The sequence below is a fragment of the Scomber scombrus genome, chromosome 9 (genome assembly GCF_963691925.1).
Source record: "Scomber scombrus chromosome 9, fScoSco1.1, whole genome shotgun sequence".
Taxonomy (NCBI): Eukaryota; Metazoa; Chordata; class Actinopteri; order Scombriformes; family Scombridae; genus Scomber; species Scomber scombrus.
Window position 1 is genome coordinate 3,906,736 of NC_084978.1, and position 18,895 is coordinate 3,925,630.

An 18,895-nucleotide genomic window follows, 5' to 3' on the forward strand; every position below is an offset into this window, starting at 1 on the left:
GAAATTCACTGGTTGTGGAAGCTGAAGCTGCCTGGCCTCAATTTTTCTCTTTAATACATTTTTTGGGAAAAAAAAAAAAGAAGAAGAAAGTATTTTGCTCCAAATGTGTTTTTAATAGGCAGCAAATAGACATAAAACTAAAGTTGAATTAAGTTTTACTTCAGAGCACTTTGCCACAGACATGAGAGAAACAGCAGATGGGCCTCGTCTGATTCATTCAGGTCTGAACCCTTCGCATAGCAGCGTTTTAACCCTTTAAATGTGCATCTATACATCAACATGGCCATTATTCATTTATATGTTATACTTCTTACCAGGTATTAGTCAGCCAACTATCAACTTTCTTTGATATCAACTATCAAAGAAACATGTACTCAGAAAAACGTAAGGGAGTCAAAACAGCCCTATGTTCCCTCAGTCCTATGTTCCCACAGCTCTATGTTCCTTCAGCCCTATGTTCCCACAGCTCTATGTTCCCACAGCCCTATGTTCCCTCAGCCCTATGTTCCCACAGCTCTATGTTCCCTCAGCCCTATGTTCCCACAGTCCTATGTTCCTTCAGCCCTATGTTCCCACAGCTCTATGTTCCCACAACCCTATGTTCCCACAGTCCTATGTTCCCACAGCCCTATGTTCCCACAGCTCTATGTTCCCACAACCCTATGTTCCCACAGTCCTATGTTCCCACAGCCCTATGTTCCCACAGCTCTATGTTCCCTCAGCCCTATGTTCCCACAGTCCTATGTTCCCACAGCTCTATGTTCCCACAGCTCTATGTTCCTTCAGCCCTATGTTCCCACAGTCCTATGTTCCCTCAGCCCTATGTTCCCACAGTCCTATGTTCCCTAAGTCCTGTGTTCCCTCAGCCCTATGTTCCCACAGCCCTACGTTCCTTCAGCCCTGTTCCCTCAGTACTATGTTCCCACAGTCCTATGTTCCTTCAGCCCTATGTTCCCACAGCTCTATGTTCCCACAACCCTATGTTCCCACAGTCCTATGTTCCCACAGCCCTATGTTCCCACAGCTCTATGTTCCCACAACCCTATGTTCCCACAGTCCTATGTTCCCACAGCTCTATGTTCCCACAGCTCTATGTTCCCTCAGCCCTATGTTCCCACAGCTCTATGTTCCCTCAGCCCTATGTTCCCACAGTCCTATGTTCCTTCAGCCCTATGTTCCCACAGCCCTATGTTCCCACAGCTCTATGTTCCTTCAGCCCTATGTTCCCACAGTCCTATGTTCCCTCAGCCCTATGTTCCCACAGTCCTATGTTCCCTAAGTCCTGTGTTCCCTCAGCCCTATGTTCCCACAGTCCTATGTTCCCTAAGTCCTATGTTCCCACAGCCCTATGTTCCCACAGCCCTACGTTCCTTCAGCCCTGTTCCCTCAGTACTATGTTCCCTCAGCCCTATGTTCCTACAGCCCTATGTTCCCTCAGTCCTATGTTCCCTCAGCCCTATGTTCCCACAGCTCTATGTTCCTTCAGCCCTATGTTCCCACAGTCCTATGTTCCTACAGCCCTATGTTCCCACAGCCCTATGTTCCCTCAACCCTATGTTCCCTCAAGCCCTATGTTCCCTGAGTTTAATATAAAATAAAAATAATAATACTGATAATACCAAGGGGGGGCAACAGCACATTATGTGCATTAGGGAATGGCCATACCTGTACTATGGGAATGTAGGCATCAGGAGGCCTAATTTGGTAGAAAACCCTTGAGGGAACATAAGGCTGGAGGAACATAGGGAGTCATATACCAAATATACTAAATATGTGCACTAACACAGGAATTAAACAGCAGGAGTCACCGGCTCTTACAAAAGGAGGGAACAGTGTCTACACAAGGAGCTTCCTGGGGAATGAAATCTATTTTTCTATTGTGTTTATTCATTTCATTCATCTACTTCCATGCTGCCAGAGTGCTGACTGAGACCAGAGGGAGAGAATACATTATAGCTCTTTATATTGGTTCCCTGACAGTTCTTGAATTGTTCTTTTTAAATTAGTTTTACTTGTTTTTAAAGCTCCTGGTGGTCTTGTAGTCTTAACTCTATCAAACACATGGTCACACACATTTTTGGTGCTGACTTATAGAGTCCTTTCATGTCCTGAGTCCTGACTCCACAGTATATTGCCGACCTTTTGCACCCTCACACCACGAGCTGAGCCCTTAGGTCCTCTACTCAATGTTTTCAAATTATATCTCAGACCTTTTAAGACTCTGGGAGATTGTGCCTTCCAGTCAGCAGCCCCAAAGCTATTGAATAGTCTGCCAATGAGCTTGAGGTCCTTGGATAGCACTTTAAAACCATCTGTTCCTACAGGCATTCAACCCTTACATTCTGTTCATATTCAGGCTTTTATCAGTATCCCTTCTAAAAAGTTGTAAAATATTTTCCATTTTTTGTATATTCTGGGTCACATGAAGATACGTTGTCAAAGTCTTTAATGTGTTTTTTTGGTCTCTCAAATGTAAAATAAATGGGTCAAATTAGACCCTGAACAGTATGTGAGATTTAAGTAGTTTGTAGTATTTCATGTTTTAACTTGACATGTCTGTTCCCTTTGTATATTTCATCTGGCGTCTTTATTATTTATCTTGATTTTATATGATTGTATTTGATTTTATATATTTTGAATGTGAAGCACTTTGTGACTGTTGTCTGTTTGCTTTGCTCACTTGCACCAGCCAACCATGTCTCACAAATACATCTTTAGTTGTTCCACAGTTCAGGATAAAAATCTTTCAGCGAGGCAGCTTTTAGCTTTTCATGCTCCGAGCCACTGGAGCAATCTGAGAGCAGCTGGAAGTCTTAATATCTCCAGTGTCTCTCCTTCTGGCTCTGTGTGCTGTGTGATGCAGGTCCTTGTGGATGAGTGGAGTCTAGCCGCCACTGATTACTAACTGGGGACACCCTGCCAGCACCAAGCTCCACACTCCACTCTCTCTCTCTCTGTCTGTCTGATCGCTACCGACCGAGCTTTGTTTGCTCCTGTGTTTCAATTTAGTTTAGTTTTCTTTTTTTTACACTTACAGCATCGTATTAACTTCTTGTAACTTTATACATTTCAGTTTGTCATTGCTAAGTTAGTGTGTGCATCTCCCTCTTTTGTTTTGACCTGCAACCCGATCATAACTTAAACTTAAAAAAACCTGCCTCTTAAGTCTGACTTTTGATTAAGAATGATTTATAGACATTATTTACTTCATTTTATTCACTTATTTCATAGTATTCATGTTGTAAAATCGCAGTGATTTGCATTTTGTGTGTCTTAAGTTTTTCTTTTTATCTATTTTATGTTGGTTTTATTTCATTACTGTTTACATTTATTTTGTCTGGTCATCTGTGAAGCACTTTGAATTGCACTAATCTTTATAAATGGGTTTCATAGAAATGACATTTGAGTGATTGGCTACATTGTATATTATCCTTGGGTTTAATAATGTCACTAAGCTTGAATGCAACATGTTGAATACAAGCATCCAATTATTGTTTTGTATTCAATGTTTCTAAGGCAGCTTTATTTATATAGTGCATTTAATACCCAGGGGGGGAAAAACATAAAAAACATACAATTAGACTTAGACTTAGAAGACTTTATTGTCAATGTACAATTGTGTTGGCACTTTTCAGGCAATTGGTATATTGTATATTATCCTTGGGTTTAATAATGTCACTAAGCTTGAATGCGACATGTTGAATACTCTTTTCGATTAATGCAAGAATCCCATTATTATTATATAGTGCATTTAATACCCAGGGGCAAAAAAACAACAACATAAAAAACATACAATTAGACGTAGAAGACTTTATTGTCATTGTACAATTGCACAATGAAAGTCTGTTGGCACTTCTCAGGCAATATATTGTATATTATCCTTGGGTTAAATAATGTCTCTAAGCTTGAATGCAACATGTTGAATACTCTTTATCGATAATGCAAGCATCCCATTACTGTTTTGTATTCAATGTTTGTTAATATAATGCATTAATGACGTGATTTACATTGTTTTCTTTGTTTCTGCATAAATGTCTTGATGCATCCTGAGGAGGAGCACACCGCAAACCTTCTATGTTCTTCATGCTATTGCCTGTATTTTTGCACATGTTGAGCATTATATTATTTTTTTTGCATTTGGTGACTACTGACTATATTCTCTGACCTGCTAGGGAAACCACAGATTCCTGAAAGACTGTTTTTAAATCTGAACTTACTGACTTAATGATAAAAAGTTGAATTCCCTGACAAAAAAAGTTAAAAGGTCCTGTTACAGCATATGATTAGCAGTGTATTATAATCTCCATATAAGGTCATTTTAATGCTCAAAATAATCCATGTTTTTTTGTGCAAGATATAAAAGAAAAGCAGGGAAGCTTCAAAAAATTAATGAGTAAGCTTTTGGATGAGCCTCTTTAAATCCCAGCCTGTTTTAATAAGAACTTTTTTTATTATTCTTCATGGACGGGTTTACCCTGTTTCTATAGAGACACAAAATTGATCCTTGTAACTGTATAATGGATTCATGCACAGTAATCATGAATGAAGACAAACATATTGTGAACTGAACAAGAGCTAATCAAAGAAATCACGCTGTAGTCGACTCTTTAGCCCTCCTTGAACCATCCCTGCTTTAAAAGCTGTGTGAAATCATTTTCTGGAGCAAGCACCACATCATCATTTTTTAAGAGGTGTATTATCTGAAAACCCAGAAAAGAGGTTTATAATTATGTCTTCCTTCTGCTGGCCAGTTGTGACCTTTCTTGAGCGGTGCAATCACCCAAAACGGAAGCAGTTATGGTTTAATGGATGGGTAGGCATTGCATTTCACTCCTCATAGTCCCCTTAAAATCCATCCTTAACAAGCAGCATTCATTCAGTGGGAGAATAAATCTGCAATCTTCATCTGAAGACCTGTCATGTGTGAAATCAATTCATAAAAAGGCAAATATTAATAGAATTCAATTGCTTCAGTGTCACTACCTTGGTCACCTCATCATGCTCAAGGGTTCATCCAACTTCATGTTTGCAAGTCATCTGATGAATGATTTCCTTAACCCTCCTTTTGTCCTTGAGTCAAGGAAGGAATGGAGGAAGAAGGAAGGAAAGAAGGAAGAAGGAAGGAAGGGAGGGAGGAATAAGGAAGGAAAGGAGGGAGTGAGGAAGGAAGGAAAGGAGGGAGAAAGGAAGGGAGGAAAGGAATGAAGGAAGGAAGAAGAAAGGAAAGGAGGGAGGGAGGAAGGATGGAAGGGAGGAACAAGGAAGGGAAGGAGGAAGGAAGGGAGGAAGAAGGACGGAAAGGAGGAGGAAGGAAGGAAGGAAGAAAGGGAGGAATGAAAGGAGGGAAGAGGGAATGATGGAAGGAAGGAAGGGAGGAAAGGAAAGAAGGAAGGGAGGAAAAGGAGAGGAAGGAAAGAAAGAGAGAAGGAGGGATGAAGGACAGACGTAAGGAAGGAAGGAAGGAAGGAAGGAAGGAAGGAAAGAAGAAACAGCCAAAACAGACGGGGTCAATTTGACCCGGGAGGACGACACAAAGGTTAAAGGGACAACACATGATTATGAAACCCTTTAGATTTTTTTAGAGAAACTGAGACAGTCAGTGCTTGAGGGCTCTGCGATCCTTTGAAAGGAACAAAAACAAGACACATTTTCATCTTGAAGCTGCACAGATTGACTTTAGCAGCTGAGTTCACAAAATAGCCAAAATAGTCGCTCTAAAGACAAGAGAGTCTTTTGAACACCAGACTGAGGCGTCTGTTTGCACCATAAAGGAACTAAGAACTGTGCTGGATACAGAGATGTTGTGACTGTTCTTGTTACTCATCTTATTCTTTAGGACCGTAAGAGGTTGCGAGTTGAAGGGATTTTAGGTTTCAGCTTATTGTTTAGCTGTACAGGCTGAAACTTCACTGTTTTGCATCATTCACTGCGTTTTCAAAAGTGTCATTCCCAGCTAAAAAACACACTGTACACTACCTGTTCAACTCCCAAACAGAAAACACACACATAGTAAGCAACTTGCTGTTGAACATAGTGGAGCATTTAGCAGCTATAGACAAGTATTTCCCTCAGGAGATGGTAGAGAGCAAAAAAAAAAAAAAGAGCAAAGAGATTGAATATTGGACTGTTTCTGCTGTCGCCAAATGGTTCATCATCGTAACAGCTGTGAAAACTGACAGAATATCAGAAAAATATGGCATGCAAAGTAAGTATGCTACAGCTGTTGGTATGACTGCGCAGATTTGATGATGTGTAGCTGAAAATTATGAACATCATTTAGGCTTTTACTCAAAATGTGTAGTGTTTCTATCTTCTTAGCAAACAAAAACTGATTACAGACCTAAACTATGTCTGTGATTTGTTCATAAATATCAACTTAGATAGATACAGTAGATACATAGATAGATAAATACTCTATTAATCCTGAAGGGAATTAAGAATGAACTTTAGATAGTGTTAGATAACGTTAGATTTGATAAACTACAATAAAGCCTCAAGCTAGTGTATGTATGTTTGCTAGTGTATGTTCATAATCTATTCATCAGATATCACATGCAAAGTAAGTATACTACAGCTGCTGGTATGGCTGTGCAGGTTTGATGATGTGTGGCTGAAAATTATGAACATTATTCAGGCTGCTACTCAAAATTTATAGTGTTTTTTTCTTCTCAGCAAACAAAACGTAAGTAGAGACCTAAACTACATCTACAATTTGTTCATAAATATCAACTTAGGTCGTGTAGAACTTCAGATAATGACCATAACTATAATTAAACCTCAACTCTAATTAAAGCTAGTGTCTGTTCATAATCTAGTCATCAGTGAAAGTTATAAACGGTGTGAAAGTCACTGCTGCCTTCTGCAGAGAGCGCTCTGATTTACATAACAAGTTTGATTAGTTGAGAGCTTCAGGGCTCATTGAGAGTTATTAGCGTTCCTCAGAATGAACTCTGGTGTGGTCCGTAGATGTTGAGATGAAAATGAAGGTTAAACAAGAAGTGTGAGCTTATTTTTTTACCAGCAAATCTCCTCTATGGGTGGTATTACAGAGTATTCCCCCCCCCCCTCCCACCCACTTCCTGCTGGTTTCCAGCTGTCAGACCGCTTGGTTTGGGATTCAGTGCAGCACCCAGTGAGCAACCATCTGCTCAGCTTTACGTCGCGTGATGCAGAGTGACAACATCCAGCATCCCGAAGCTTAAACGAGACTAAATTCCATCTGTGTGGAGCTGCTGACATTTAATATGAATGTAAAGGCTCGTGTTAAACGGCACATATCAAGATTTTTGTCATTTTCATAGTCACGAAGCCGGGTGACATATATAAAAATGCTCAGTGAAAGTCAAAAGCCAGCGCTTCAGCCTTGCAATTTTGCTTCTACGTCCTCATGATGACATCAGATTGGTCACACATGTCTGAAAACAGCTATCCGTTCTTTAGTCTTTAACGCTAAGATGGACGAGATGATAGCGTACACACATGGTGATACTCAGCACCTCACCAGTTTTTGCGATATAGTGTTTATTTACCTCACTGTCTCCTGTGTTTTCACTAGACTCACTCATGCAAACCTCAGATACAACAGACAAACACTATTTGATATTAACCAATGCTGCATAAACATCGTTCTAGATCATCCTTTCGATTTCAACCATCTACCTCCAGAGATGGGAAGGACACCAAATATAACAATTGATTCAATCCCACTTCATCAAGACCAACAAAGACAGGCATCTTCCTGGAGTTTCATCTTCCTCATCAATGTGCAGTCTCCAAAATTGGTGAGAATCAAAGATCTAGACCCTCACATGGAGACAACTCATGGACTGGGACATGGACAGGGATCAACAACGATATTCCAACAGCTTGGTGGACATGGAGCAGCGTGAAGTCAAAGCAGGGGTGGTGGCATATGCATGGTGCTCAGACTCTTTCATTGCTGATATCCTATGCTCTGCTGAAATGGAGAGTTCCTGATTATTAAGTGCAAGCCCTTCTATCTTTCACGTGAGTTTACTTGCATCGTTGCTACTGCAGTTTATGGCCTGGAAAGAACTTTCTACTGCTATAACCAAGCTGCAAGCCATGCACTCAGACTTTAAGTACCACACTTTGAGATCTGGACTCCCAAAGTTTCATCAGAGGGCATACAACTTTGGACCATGTTTACACCGGTGTAGCTGATGCCTACAAACTCAGACCCCTCCTCCACTTTGGACAGTCTGACCATCTCTGATTGTTTCTGCTACCCAATGACCCCGGTCATCCAACATGTGAAAACATCAACGAGAGCTGTCAAGATCTGGTTGGAGAGTGTTTGACTCCTAACCTGATGTGCCAGATGGTTTGAGGTCATCCTTGGAAACTGTTCAAAAAAGACAGGCACTTTCAAGAAATACTTGGCAGGTGACTGGACAAGGCATCTGTCAATCATCAATCATTTTGGAGCAAGATATTTCCCTCAGGAGTCTGTAGAGAGCAAAAATAGAGCTAAAAGAGAGTGAATATTGGAAAATTCACGAATTAATGATAATGTTGCTCCGTAACTTTTTGCAAACACGCTTTCATTGCCCCAAAGTAACCAAAACATTCTTTAAGGCCAGTTTGAAGACTTTTTTTTAAAAGCAGAGGTTCTAAACTTGGTTGGGACACATGAAAAGGATCAGCAGATAAGCAGATGATAACAAGGAAAGCAGAAAATATCTGTAACACAACTCTTTAAAATAACTCTTTGACCATCTTTTACACACATTCAACCTGTGACATGACGTTGTAAAAAGATATTGTGTCGGTTTCAGGGATCAGAAGCCAAAAAGATAAGTAAGCACCTAGTCTAAAGGCAACTTGATGCTCCGAAAAACCATTTATAAAAGTGAATAGAAACTCCATAAATGTCTCTCCCACTAAATTCAAGTTCATTGGGTTTCTTCAACATCAAGACACTGCTCGAATTGCTTATTTTAGTTTAGTGGATGTGTCTTGTTGCATATTTTAAACATGATCCTTGATTGGCTCTCAGGGTTCAAGACTGAACACCCATCACTGACCTAACTCAGCTACACCTCAGTGGCCAACTTTGTTTAATCTGGCTCTTAATACTCACAGAGTAGCAAAAGGCATAAACCGTCACTCCTGATCCTATAAGTCATATTACAGATGCTTCATCTAAGTTTTTCTACAGTCTAAGCACTGAAGGGCTTTTTCATTCCTGCCTTGTTTAGTCCAGTTAACCCTCCTGTTGTCCTCAGGTCAAGAAAGGACAGGAGGAAGGGAGGAAAGAAGGAAGGAAGGAAGGAAGGAAGGAAGGAAGGAAGGAAGGAAGGAAAGGAGTAAGGAGGGATGGAGGAAAAGAGGAAGGGAGGAAGGAGAGAAGGAAGGAAGGAAGGAAGGAAGGAAGGAAGGAAAGGAGTAAGGAGGGAGGGAGGAAAAGAGGAAGGGAGGAAGGAGAGAATGAAGGAAGGAAGAAAGGAAGGAAGGACAGGAGTAAAGAGTGAGGGAGGAAAAGAGGAAGGAAGTAAGTAGAGAAGGAAGGGTGGAAGGAAAGGAGGAAGGAAGGAAGGAAGGAAGGAAGGAAGGAAGGAATGAAGGAGGAAGGAGCAAAGAAAGAGGGAAGGAGAGGGAGAACGAAGGAAAATTAAAGAAAGAAAGAGGAAAGAAGGAACAGTCAAAAGAGATGGGGTCAATTTGACCCGGGAGGACGACCGGAGGGTTAAATTAGACTCTAGTTGGTTTTTACTCTTGGTGCAATTTGATATGAACACAGCACTCATACTTTTGTGTTGACCAAAACAGCCGTACTAATATCCTTTGAGGAAGTTGTCTACATCCAGTCCTCAACAAATTCTGGAGCAGTTCATTTGTGGTGGGAGTGTGATCTGACCTCGATCCGATCCAAGCAAAATCATCAGCTAGCAGCTACTTGTACCCTTTGTGTACTTTGTGTAGCAGCTGGGTGGAAAACTTCCTTCATAGTGTCTCGTACACTAAAAGACTGGACACCTCTTCTCTGCAACATTCAAAAAATAATCATCCACAATGCTATAGAAGAACAGATGTATTAAAAATGCACGCTAATATATGGATCATGGTGTTATTGTTAGTTAATCTTCTGTGGATTTTCACCATCCAGACTGGATTATCCTCCAGGTGTGAAAAGGTTAAGAGCTGCTGATATACTGGCTTTGAGATCAATTGAAATATTAACACTCACTCACACTTAATCATATTGATTTCCTGCTGGACACAGTTTTCAGTTTCAGGAGTAAATGAGTTGCATTCGGTGAGTTTAGACAATCAGGCAACATGTTTGTTTTCAGATGTTAACAAGTTATTTCCACACAGTTATTATAGGAGCCAACATGTGTATTTGCGTGTGTATTTTTTAGATGGCACATCACTTATTTTACCTGTTCACTTTGGTGATGGCGGGAGGTAGACAAAGGGGGTTACTAGGGCTCCAATATTTTCAGTTGACCGTCGTCATTGTCATCATGTTATCACATCAGGTATTGGTTAATAATTATAGTGCAACAACTGCTTGTTAGGTCTGGGTATCGGCACTTGAAATATACCAAGTAGTATTGAAACGTCTAATGATACCCACAATCGATCCTTTTTACATCCAGAGCTAGAAAATATGACTATTGACTATGACTGTCTTAATGAAGACGCTAATTAGCATAACTATTTGTGTTTAATTCATCACAAGGAAGCTCCGGTGCCTGTTAGTAAGAACTTTTAGGTTAAAAAATGTTCAGCTTTGTCTTAAAACAGCAATCAGGTGTTCATATGAACACTGAAAGAGGTTTTCCTCGCTGTGATCATTCCGCTTGTTCATACTGACTATTAAAACGTCTTCAAATGTGCTTTCAGTGTAAGTGATGGAGGCCAAAGGGTGAACATATATCAACCAACAAACATAAGAAAACTTATAGTAGGGCTTTGTATCTGTACTTGATACCTTTGAGGAATCAAACGAAATAAATCAATACCGAGTAGAATCAAAACGTCTCCGATCAAACAATACCTGCAATTATCCTTTTTGCACCCAGAGCTAGAAAATGTGACTATTTGTATGGACTTACTTTCAGCCAATCAACGCAAGCGTTCCCCGATTTAATGAGACATGTGATTGGCCCACTGCCACAGCAGATACAACTCGTCTGTGGTGTTGAAGTCACGGTGAATTTGAGTTATTAGTGAAATGCGTACAAATCGAATCATTTAGATGTGGAGGAGTGGTGGCATTTAATGCAATTTAATGCTTCTATTCACATGATTGGTATCGGTATCACTTTAAGGGTACTTGGATTGGTATTGGTATCTTAATGTTTTAACCCTCCTGTTGTCCTCGAGTCAAGGAAGGAAGGGAGGAAGAAGGAAGGAAAGGAGGGAGAAGGAAAGGAGGGAGGAAGGAAGGAAGGGAGGAAGAAAGCAGGAAAGGAGGGAGGAAGGAAGGGAGGAAGAAGGAAGGAAGGGAGTAAAGGAAATAAGGAAGGGAGGAAGGAAAGGAAGGAAGGACGGAGGAAAGAAAGAGAGAAGGAGGGAGGGAAGAAAGAGAGAAGGGAGGGAGAAAGGAAAATAAGAAGAGAGGAAGGAAGGAAAGAAGGACAGAGGAAAGAAGGAAGGGAGGAAAGAAGGAGGGGGGAGGAAGGAAAGGAAGTAAGGAAGGAAGGAAGGAAGGAGGGAAGGAAAGAAGAGAGGGGGATGGAAGAAGGAAAGAAGGGAGGGAAGAAGGACAGACGGAAGGAAGGTAGGAGGAAAGAAAGAGAGAAAGGAGGGAGAAAGGAAAAGAAGAAGGGAGGAAGGAAGGAAAGAAGGACAGAGGAAAGAAGGAAAGGAGGAAAGAAAGACGGAGGGAGGAAGGAAAGGAAGCAAGGAAGGAAGGAAGGAGGGAAGGAAAGAAGAGAGGGAGGAAGGACAGACGGAAGGAAGGAAGGGAGGAAAGAAGGAACAGTCAAAACAGACGGGGTCAGTTTGACCCAGGAGGACGACACAAAGGTTAAGCAATACCCAGCTCTACTGCTTGTCAGTCTTTTTATGTTTGCAACCAAAAAACAGCATTAACCTTCATCTGGGCTTCAGCGTGGATTTGTGTGGACGCGTCACAGATATGAGCCTACTAAGTCTCTCAGCTTCCTTTTTTATTTTTCTTTGATACTATCCTCTACAGTTATTCCATCAGAATATATATGAACCGAGTTGTGTTTATAGGTGTTTTTCTCACACCGAGCAGGCAGGTAGGTGCATTGAATCTGTCCAGGTTGAAGATTTAAAGCAATCTGTCGGTTTCGATGACCCTGACATGATGAACTGTGACACTGATGATCAGGTAATGTGTCTCTGACAGGGCAGATGGAGAAATAGGAGATGGATGGAAGCGAAGGATGGATAAATGGCCAAAAAAAAAGGAGAATAATTCACCTGCGGGCAAAGAAAAGAGGAGAGGGAGAGGTGGACCAGGAGAGAGAGGAGATGAATCGAATCAAGAAGATGGAATAACTGCAGAAGAGGGAGGGAGGGAGGGAGGGGAGAGGATGGGGCTCAGATGAATGAGAAGGTGAACAATTCATTCATTACATTTTCACTCACTGGAAAAGTGGGAAACAAATGGCTCGTCTTTTTTTTGACTGAAGCCGCGTTGAGCTACGAGGAATGACACGATATGAACGTCTAAATATCGATTCTTGGCTGATAATGATTTGTCACCCTCACAAGTCTGGAGCTCAGCAGCATCACTTTGAGTGGATGCTCCTCAGAGTCTCAGAGGTTTAGACACTCAGCAGATACGGATAATTAACTCACACACTCTGTATGTTGACTCATTTTTAAGATTCACAGCCTTTTTGACCTTTTGGGTGCTTTAAAATCGCTGTCAAGAAGTTTAAACACATTAAAATGATCAGAAAGTCTAACCATCATGTTAAAAACTGGGCTGAAAGAAAGTTTTCAAACAGTATAATCAGTGTTTCAACAGCTTTTTTAATCATTTTTAATGCAAATTAGTTGTCAGAAATGTGTGATTCCATTATTCCTCTGCCAAAAACCTGTGAAACATTATTCCTGTTGTCATGTCAGATTTTTTAATCTCCTGCCAGCATCATTACTGGAGTGTTGCTGTTCTGCTCAGCAGCCGCTCACAATCAGCCCTCAGATGCAACAACTTCTCATCAGCATGTGAACGCACCGCAGCCACAAAACATTCAAACCAGTTCACATTTTCAGCTGTGCAACCATTTAAAAAACACATACTCACAACTGAAGATGTTCAAGGACAGCTTTTTATCACAGTGATGTAAATGTTGTTGAATAGAAAACAGTACTACCAAACACCAGATGTACCTGCTTTGCACAAAATTATCAACATTTGCTGACCTGTGTTAATTTCCCTGCTCTGGATCTTCCCAACAAAACATCCTGTTGATCTCTCACTGCATAAACAAAGACACTCAGCTGATACTTCAGTGAATGGCAGCTCAGAGAGGAGATTTTAAACCTTCCTTTGAAGCTTCTCTACCATCAACATATCCTCTGATTTGAACAGTGGATGCAGTGATATATATCTGCAGGAATATTAATACTTGAGCTTCACAGGAAGTTAGGCATCACCGTTTCAGGATGCGAGGATCGTAAACAGACACAAAAACGTATTAATATTCATATGTTGTCGTATGAGCACAAAGTAAGGTCACTAAGTGCTTTAAATGTGATATTTACTACTTCAGATGGCTCCACAGGAGCATGCTGCTGAGTGAGAGATAACAATTAGGAGCCTGGATTGATTTTCCTTCCATCTGTATGTTTGAAGGGTCCTAAGTGCCTGAGTTACTTATGCACAGCGGTGCTCTTGAAGGGTTTGTAGTCTACATCAGTCTGGAACTACTATCTGATTTTCGCATCAATAACAGTGAGTCATCAATTGTGGCATCACTACTTTTATCCTCTGAAAGTCCTTGACCAAGAGCCAAAATGGCAAAGTTCCCAGCCTGCCACCACAAAGCCCCTCCTGAGGTATGGACTGTCCCTTTTTTTCAGACACTGACAAGTTTTCTGTCAGCGCTGCAATCTTATAAAACCACAACATGTCTTATAAAGCGCTGCGAGTCCGATCAGAGCATCCCTTTGTAACACATCAGACAAACAACTTCACCAGATAGATTTTTCTGCTAATGTTTTCTTTATGTTATTGAGTAGGAAGTGCAAAAAGCTGCAGTTTACACCAACATAATGATTTATATATAATCCATAAGCAAGCATGTACACACCTCCATTCAACACATCACTATCAGCGGACACAGCAGGATGTTGTGTGTGCCTCATATAATAGATGTGATGCATTTGGAGAACTGGTACACATTCCACTAATAACAGCTAATCTTTACTGCCTACTACTATATCTGTTCTGTGAGTTTAAAACGACCGTATTCATTTCATTTTAAACATCCTGTGACAGTCAGGTGATATTCTTGAAATGAATCCAGTGTGATGAATTGAGGTAGATGTATAATATGATTACAGGCAATTTCTTTAAGGTTAGGTCATATACATATCATAAGGAATATATCATGAGGAAATCATAAGAAATTGCAAAGTGCTGCAGTGTAGGTTGACTGCAAGCACACAGCAGCAACGAAGAATATCAACCATTTGGTAGAAGTCAGTTTGTGTCATGATATGTGGTCAAAAACAAAATCTATTTAACTCAAACTTTACCAGTTGTATGAGGTATGTAATGCACAAAAAGAGCATCAGATTGGGTTATGGTGGCTAGATACAGGTTGTGCTAGTGTCTCTAATATAACATGTTTTTTAAAAAGTTTTAAACAAATGAGGTCTGTAAAACATCAAATTTAGGGTCAATGAGAAAAAAAATCCATGTTTTTTGTCGTCATGGCATCAAAGAGGTAGGAAAAGCAAAAAAAATGGTTTTCTTTTAAAATAGGGCTTTCTTGGTGTGATCTACTAAGGGTTAAAACATATTAGATTAGAAGAAAAAATCTGACTAAAGTAGTCAATTCTGGCAATAAACAACTAGATGAATGTCATAGGCTCTTATAAATGATGGTGAAGGACAACATCTCTAACCTACCTGCTTTCCTGAGTTTCCTGTTCCTGAACACGGACACGATGACCAGCATGTTCCCGATAACATCCACCACGATGGTCGTGATCAGGACGCCGGCCAGCAGGGTCACCGCCCAGGGGAAGGACTGGTGGTGGTGACCCGGAGCCCCTTCCTCCCCTGCCGGCGTGGAGTTGCGGGGCACCAAGGTCCCCTCCACCATGGTGGGCTCATGGTCCTCCAGGGACATCAGTTGCGGAAGGTGCCTTGGGTTGACGAGTCGCATCGGTTCGTGGTCACGGAAGGTCGGTTCATTCAGCATTACGCACGGCTTTCAGACTTAAGAGCACCGGGGAGCTGTGCGCAATGGCACCGGGGCGACGCGTCCTCTACGAGCCGAAGTCTCCAAACAGAGCATAGCAGGACATTTCTGCGAGAGTGGTCGAGTCTTAACTTTGATTAGTCGCACTGTCTATCCAATGTGGAGGTTAACACATATAAGAGAATACATAAAACAGACGCTCAGTGTAACATATCTTCATTTAAAGACAAGAAACACGCAGGAAAAAAAAACAGGTTTAAATGCCAGCAGATGTATAGAAGGTCTCCAGAAGGCTGTGTCATTTACTTCCCATTGAAAAAGAAAAGAAAAAATAGAGCAAAACTGTCGTTCCTCCGCACGGTTCATTCACAAATCCGCTCCGTTATTCGTGATCCCAGCTTCTTCATTGAGGAGGTGCAGCCGCCCGTCTGTCTCCCTCTGAGCTTCTCACGTGAAGAAGGCAACTTCAGCTCTGAGCGTGTGAATGGATGGTTGTCGAGGTTTATGCGCCTTATAGCATCCAGCTTCTCTCTCTCTCTCTCTCTCTCTCTCTCTCTCTCTCTCTCTCTCTCTCTCCTTTACTCTCCCGCCTTTATTGCTGTGGTTTTGTGTGTGTGTGTGTGTGTGTGTGTGTGTGTGTGTGTTTGTGTGCGCGCGCGTGCGTCTATCTCTGTCACACAACGTCCTCCTCACCTCACTGATGCACTCTCCTCTCCTCACTCACACCCTTCCTCTTTTATGTCTTCCATTTCATTTACTGGCCTTGTTTTTATTGTCTCACTTTCTTTCTCTATGTTCTCTCTCTGTTTGTGTAAACATATTTTTCTTTTATTTTGTCTCCATTCTGACTCCACATCTGTTTATCTCGCCGTGCCTCCACCTCACCTTTGCGGCTTCAGTGATGCTCTCTCTCTCTCTCTCTCTCTCTCTCTCTCTCTCTCTCTCTCTCTCTCTCTCTCTCTCTCTCTCTCTCTCTCTCTCTCTCTCTCTCTCTCTCTCTCTCTCTCTCTCTCTCTCTCTCTCTCTCTCTCTCTCCCTCCTTTCTTATCGCCTCTGCCAGATGATGTTGCGCGTGCCCCTCGACGCCTCGAGTGCGCGCCTCGTGGTGCATCGTGAACGCATCACCGGACGGTCCTTCACATTCCTCCAACATGTGTGGAGGAACTGATAGTCTATCGCTGATTGTCAGTCCTGAATTTACCTTCAACTTCCCCATGATTAGACATTAGAGGAACTGTATATCAACCAGCTATACAGTTCCTCTATCAGCTATAACTTCATTAACCTAAATTCAATTTACCATATGGATTGCCATGGGTCTGCACGTCACATCAGATTAAAATATCATACATTACAATTAGAAGTAACTATTCCTATAGGCCTATAGGCTCCCATCACTTCATTAGGAACACATGTGCAATCGAATTCAATCCAATACAACAGCTCTGCTTTAAATTATACTTTAAATTAAGTTTATACATTTTCAGCTTTTGTTAACAATGTCGGAAAGGTGATGATTCTGCTTTATGTTTAACATTGAGGTGCATATTGAAAAGTGTTCCTAATATGTTTTCCCCCTCATCTATGTTAATGGAGTGGAAACTATATTAGGAGCACCATTGAATATAATGCTCCCTAGTACACCACCATCACCCACTATGACTGTAAACTGTAAATGTATAAGCTCCATAAATGTAGAATTTATAGCAGAGCAGTTGTATTGGATTGCATTACATTGCACAGGTATAAATAACTGGCTACAACTTGCATTACGTTCACAATAAGCTGCTGTCACATTTTCACTTTTTCAATTATTACAAAAATGCAGAATTATTATATTGTACTGTGACTTTGCAGCAAATTGCTGTTATATCACGATATGCTGCTGTAGCATTGCTGTACTGAATATATACTGTAATACTGCAGTTTGCTGTTGTATCATTACAGTGTATGTACTGTGAAGGTGATGCAACCCAGTATTCAGTAGTTTTCTGTAAATTTACACTTAAAATAACATTGAACTAATAAGTGAAGTGTATCCTTTAAGTTTTTCTTTAAAGCTGATTCAGACGCCACACGTCCAAATTTGATGACACATCCAGACAACTTCCTGTGATTCTTTAAAATAAAAAAAGTTGTACTGATGTCTATAATGCCACCTCACTGTCACAGCGGAAAACCTGGATGACACTTCATGTCACCGACTGACAACCTTGGCTCACTTGAACCTCTTTCCTAGCGCGGCTTTAAATAAACCATGAGAACACTTTACCTTTAAAAAAAAAAAAAATCCCCCAGAATGATTAACATAGCCTACTTTCACCTCAACTGAACCACAAATAAGACACAAATATAGCAGACCCCTATAAATAACACCACAGCCTCCCAGATTTAAATAATTCGGAGCGCCCTGTTAGTTGTGTAGTTGCATGCTACACAACAGCAACGTCTCTGCTTTGACTCCCTTGCTGCATGTCGTACCCCGCCTCTCCTCCCATGTTTCCTCTCTACTATCAGTCATCCATTAAAAGCACAAAAAAACCCCTCTTGTTTTCATTAACATATTCCCTCTAATCAGGCATCATGCATGAACAGCACATTCATTCCCAGCATGTTCTGGGAGGGTTTTTTATAACATCCTGAGGCATTCCCCCCCCCCCCTCGGTACAGTATTTTTTTTAAAAACAGCAAATCAAAACAGCGTAAAATGAGAAATTGCCTGGAAAGAGTCGGATAACAAAATGAGCCACAAAGGAATTTTTAAATATATATTTATTAAGCAACCATAACTCTTCTTTAAGAGGTGATAACTTTCCAAACTGTCCCAATAAATGATAAAATAGGTTCCTTCCTTCCAAGACCATCCATATAAATGTTTTTCTGCATGCTTCTGATGGTTAAAGAGGAACTCAACAGCAGAGTTTCACTGTCTTCTCTGTTTGGATGATGTGTAACCACCCAAAAGTGATTTCAAGGTGTACCGAACGACCCTAAAGTCCATCTCTGCATCATTGCAGCAAGGCGGAAAGTTGAACAACTGGATGAAAGTAAAGACAAGATTTTGTTGTTTGTTTTAGGCAACTACGTAAGATGAGTTCCTCAATTATGTCACTTGTGTCTTGGATATTAAGGGTCTTATAAGAAGAGATAATATAATATAATAAGATTTATAATCTTGATATAAAATCCAGGATTATTGTAGTAAAGATTCTCTATTTTATTTATTCCACTTCCTTTTCCTCACTCACTTCACTTCTCTTCTTCTCCTTTCCTTCTCACTAATTGGCTGCTTGGTTCACCTGCTGTCAGCCCTAATTGACCTGATTGAGTTCACCTAGTACCTAGCACTCCTTCTCACTCTTTCTCTTTCATCTTCACACATGTGGGCAGACCTGATGATCGATTTTTATCTTCTTTAGTTTACATTTTATCCTGAGTCAATTCAGTTTAACTGAAAACTAATTTGATCTTTTAAGACATGGTGGTAATTTAATTTGTTTTTAATCTAATCT

The 18,895-nt window shown here is 40.8% G+C and overlaps 1 protein-coding gene across 1 annotated transcript in view; it reads right to left on the reverse strand.

Annotated features, from left to right (window-relative positions):
• mtnr1al (melatonin receptor type 1A like) overlaps positions 1-15,383 on the reverse strand; it is a 30,063-nt gene extending 14,680 nt beyond the window's left edge. Inside the window, exon 1 of the mRNA XM_062425739.1 lies at positions 15,089-15,383. Within this exon, the coding sequence (XP_062281723.1) occupies positions 15,089-15,383 (295 nt within the window). The remainder of the gene's footprint in view (positions 1-15,088) is intronic.
• Positions 15,384-18,895: the final 3,512 nt, after the last annotated feature.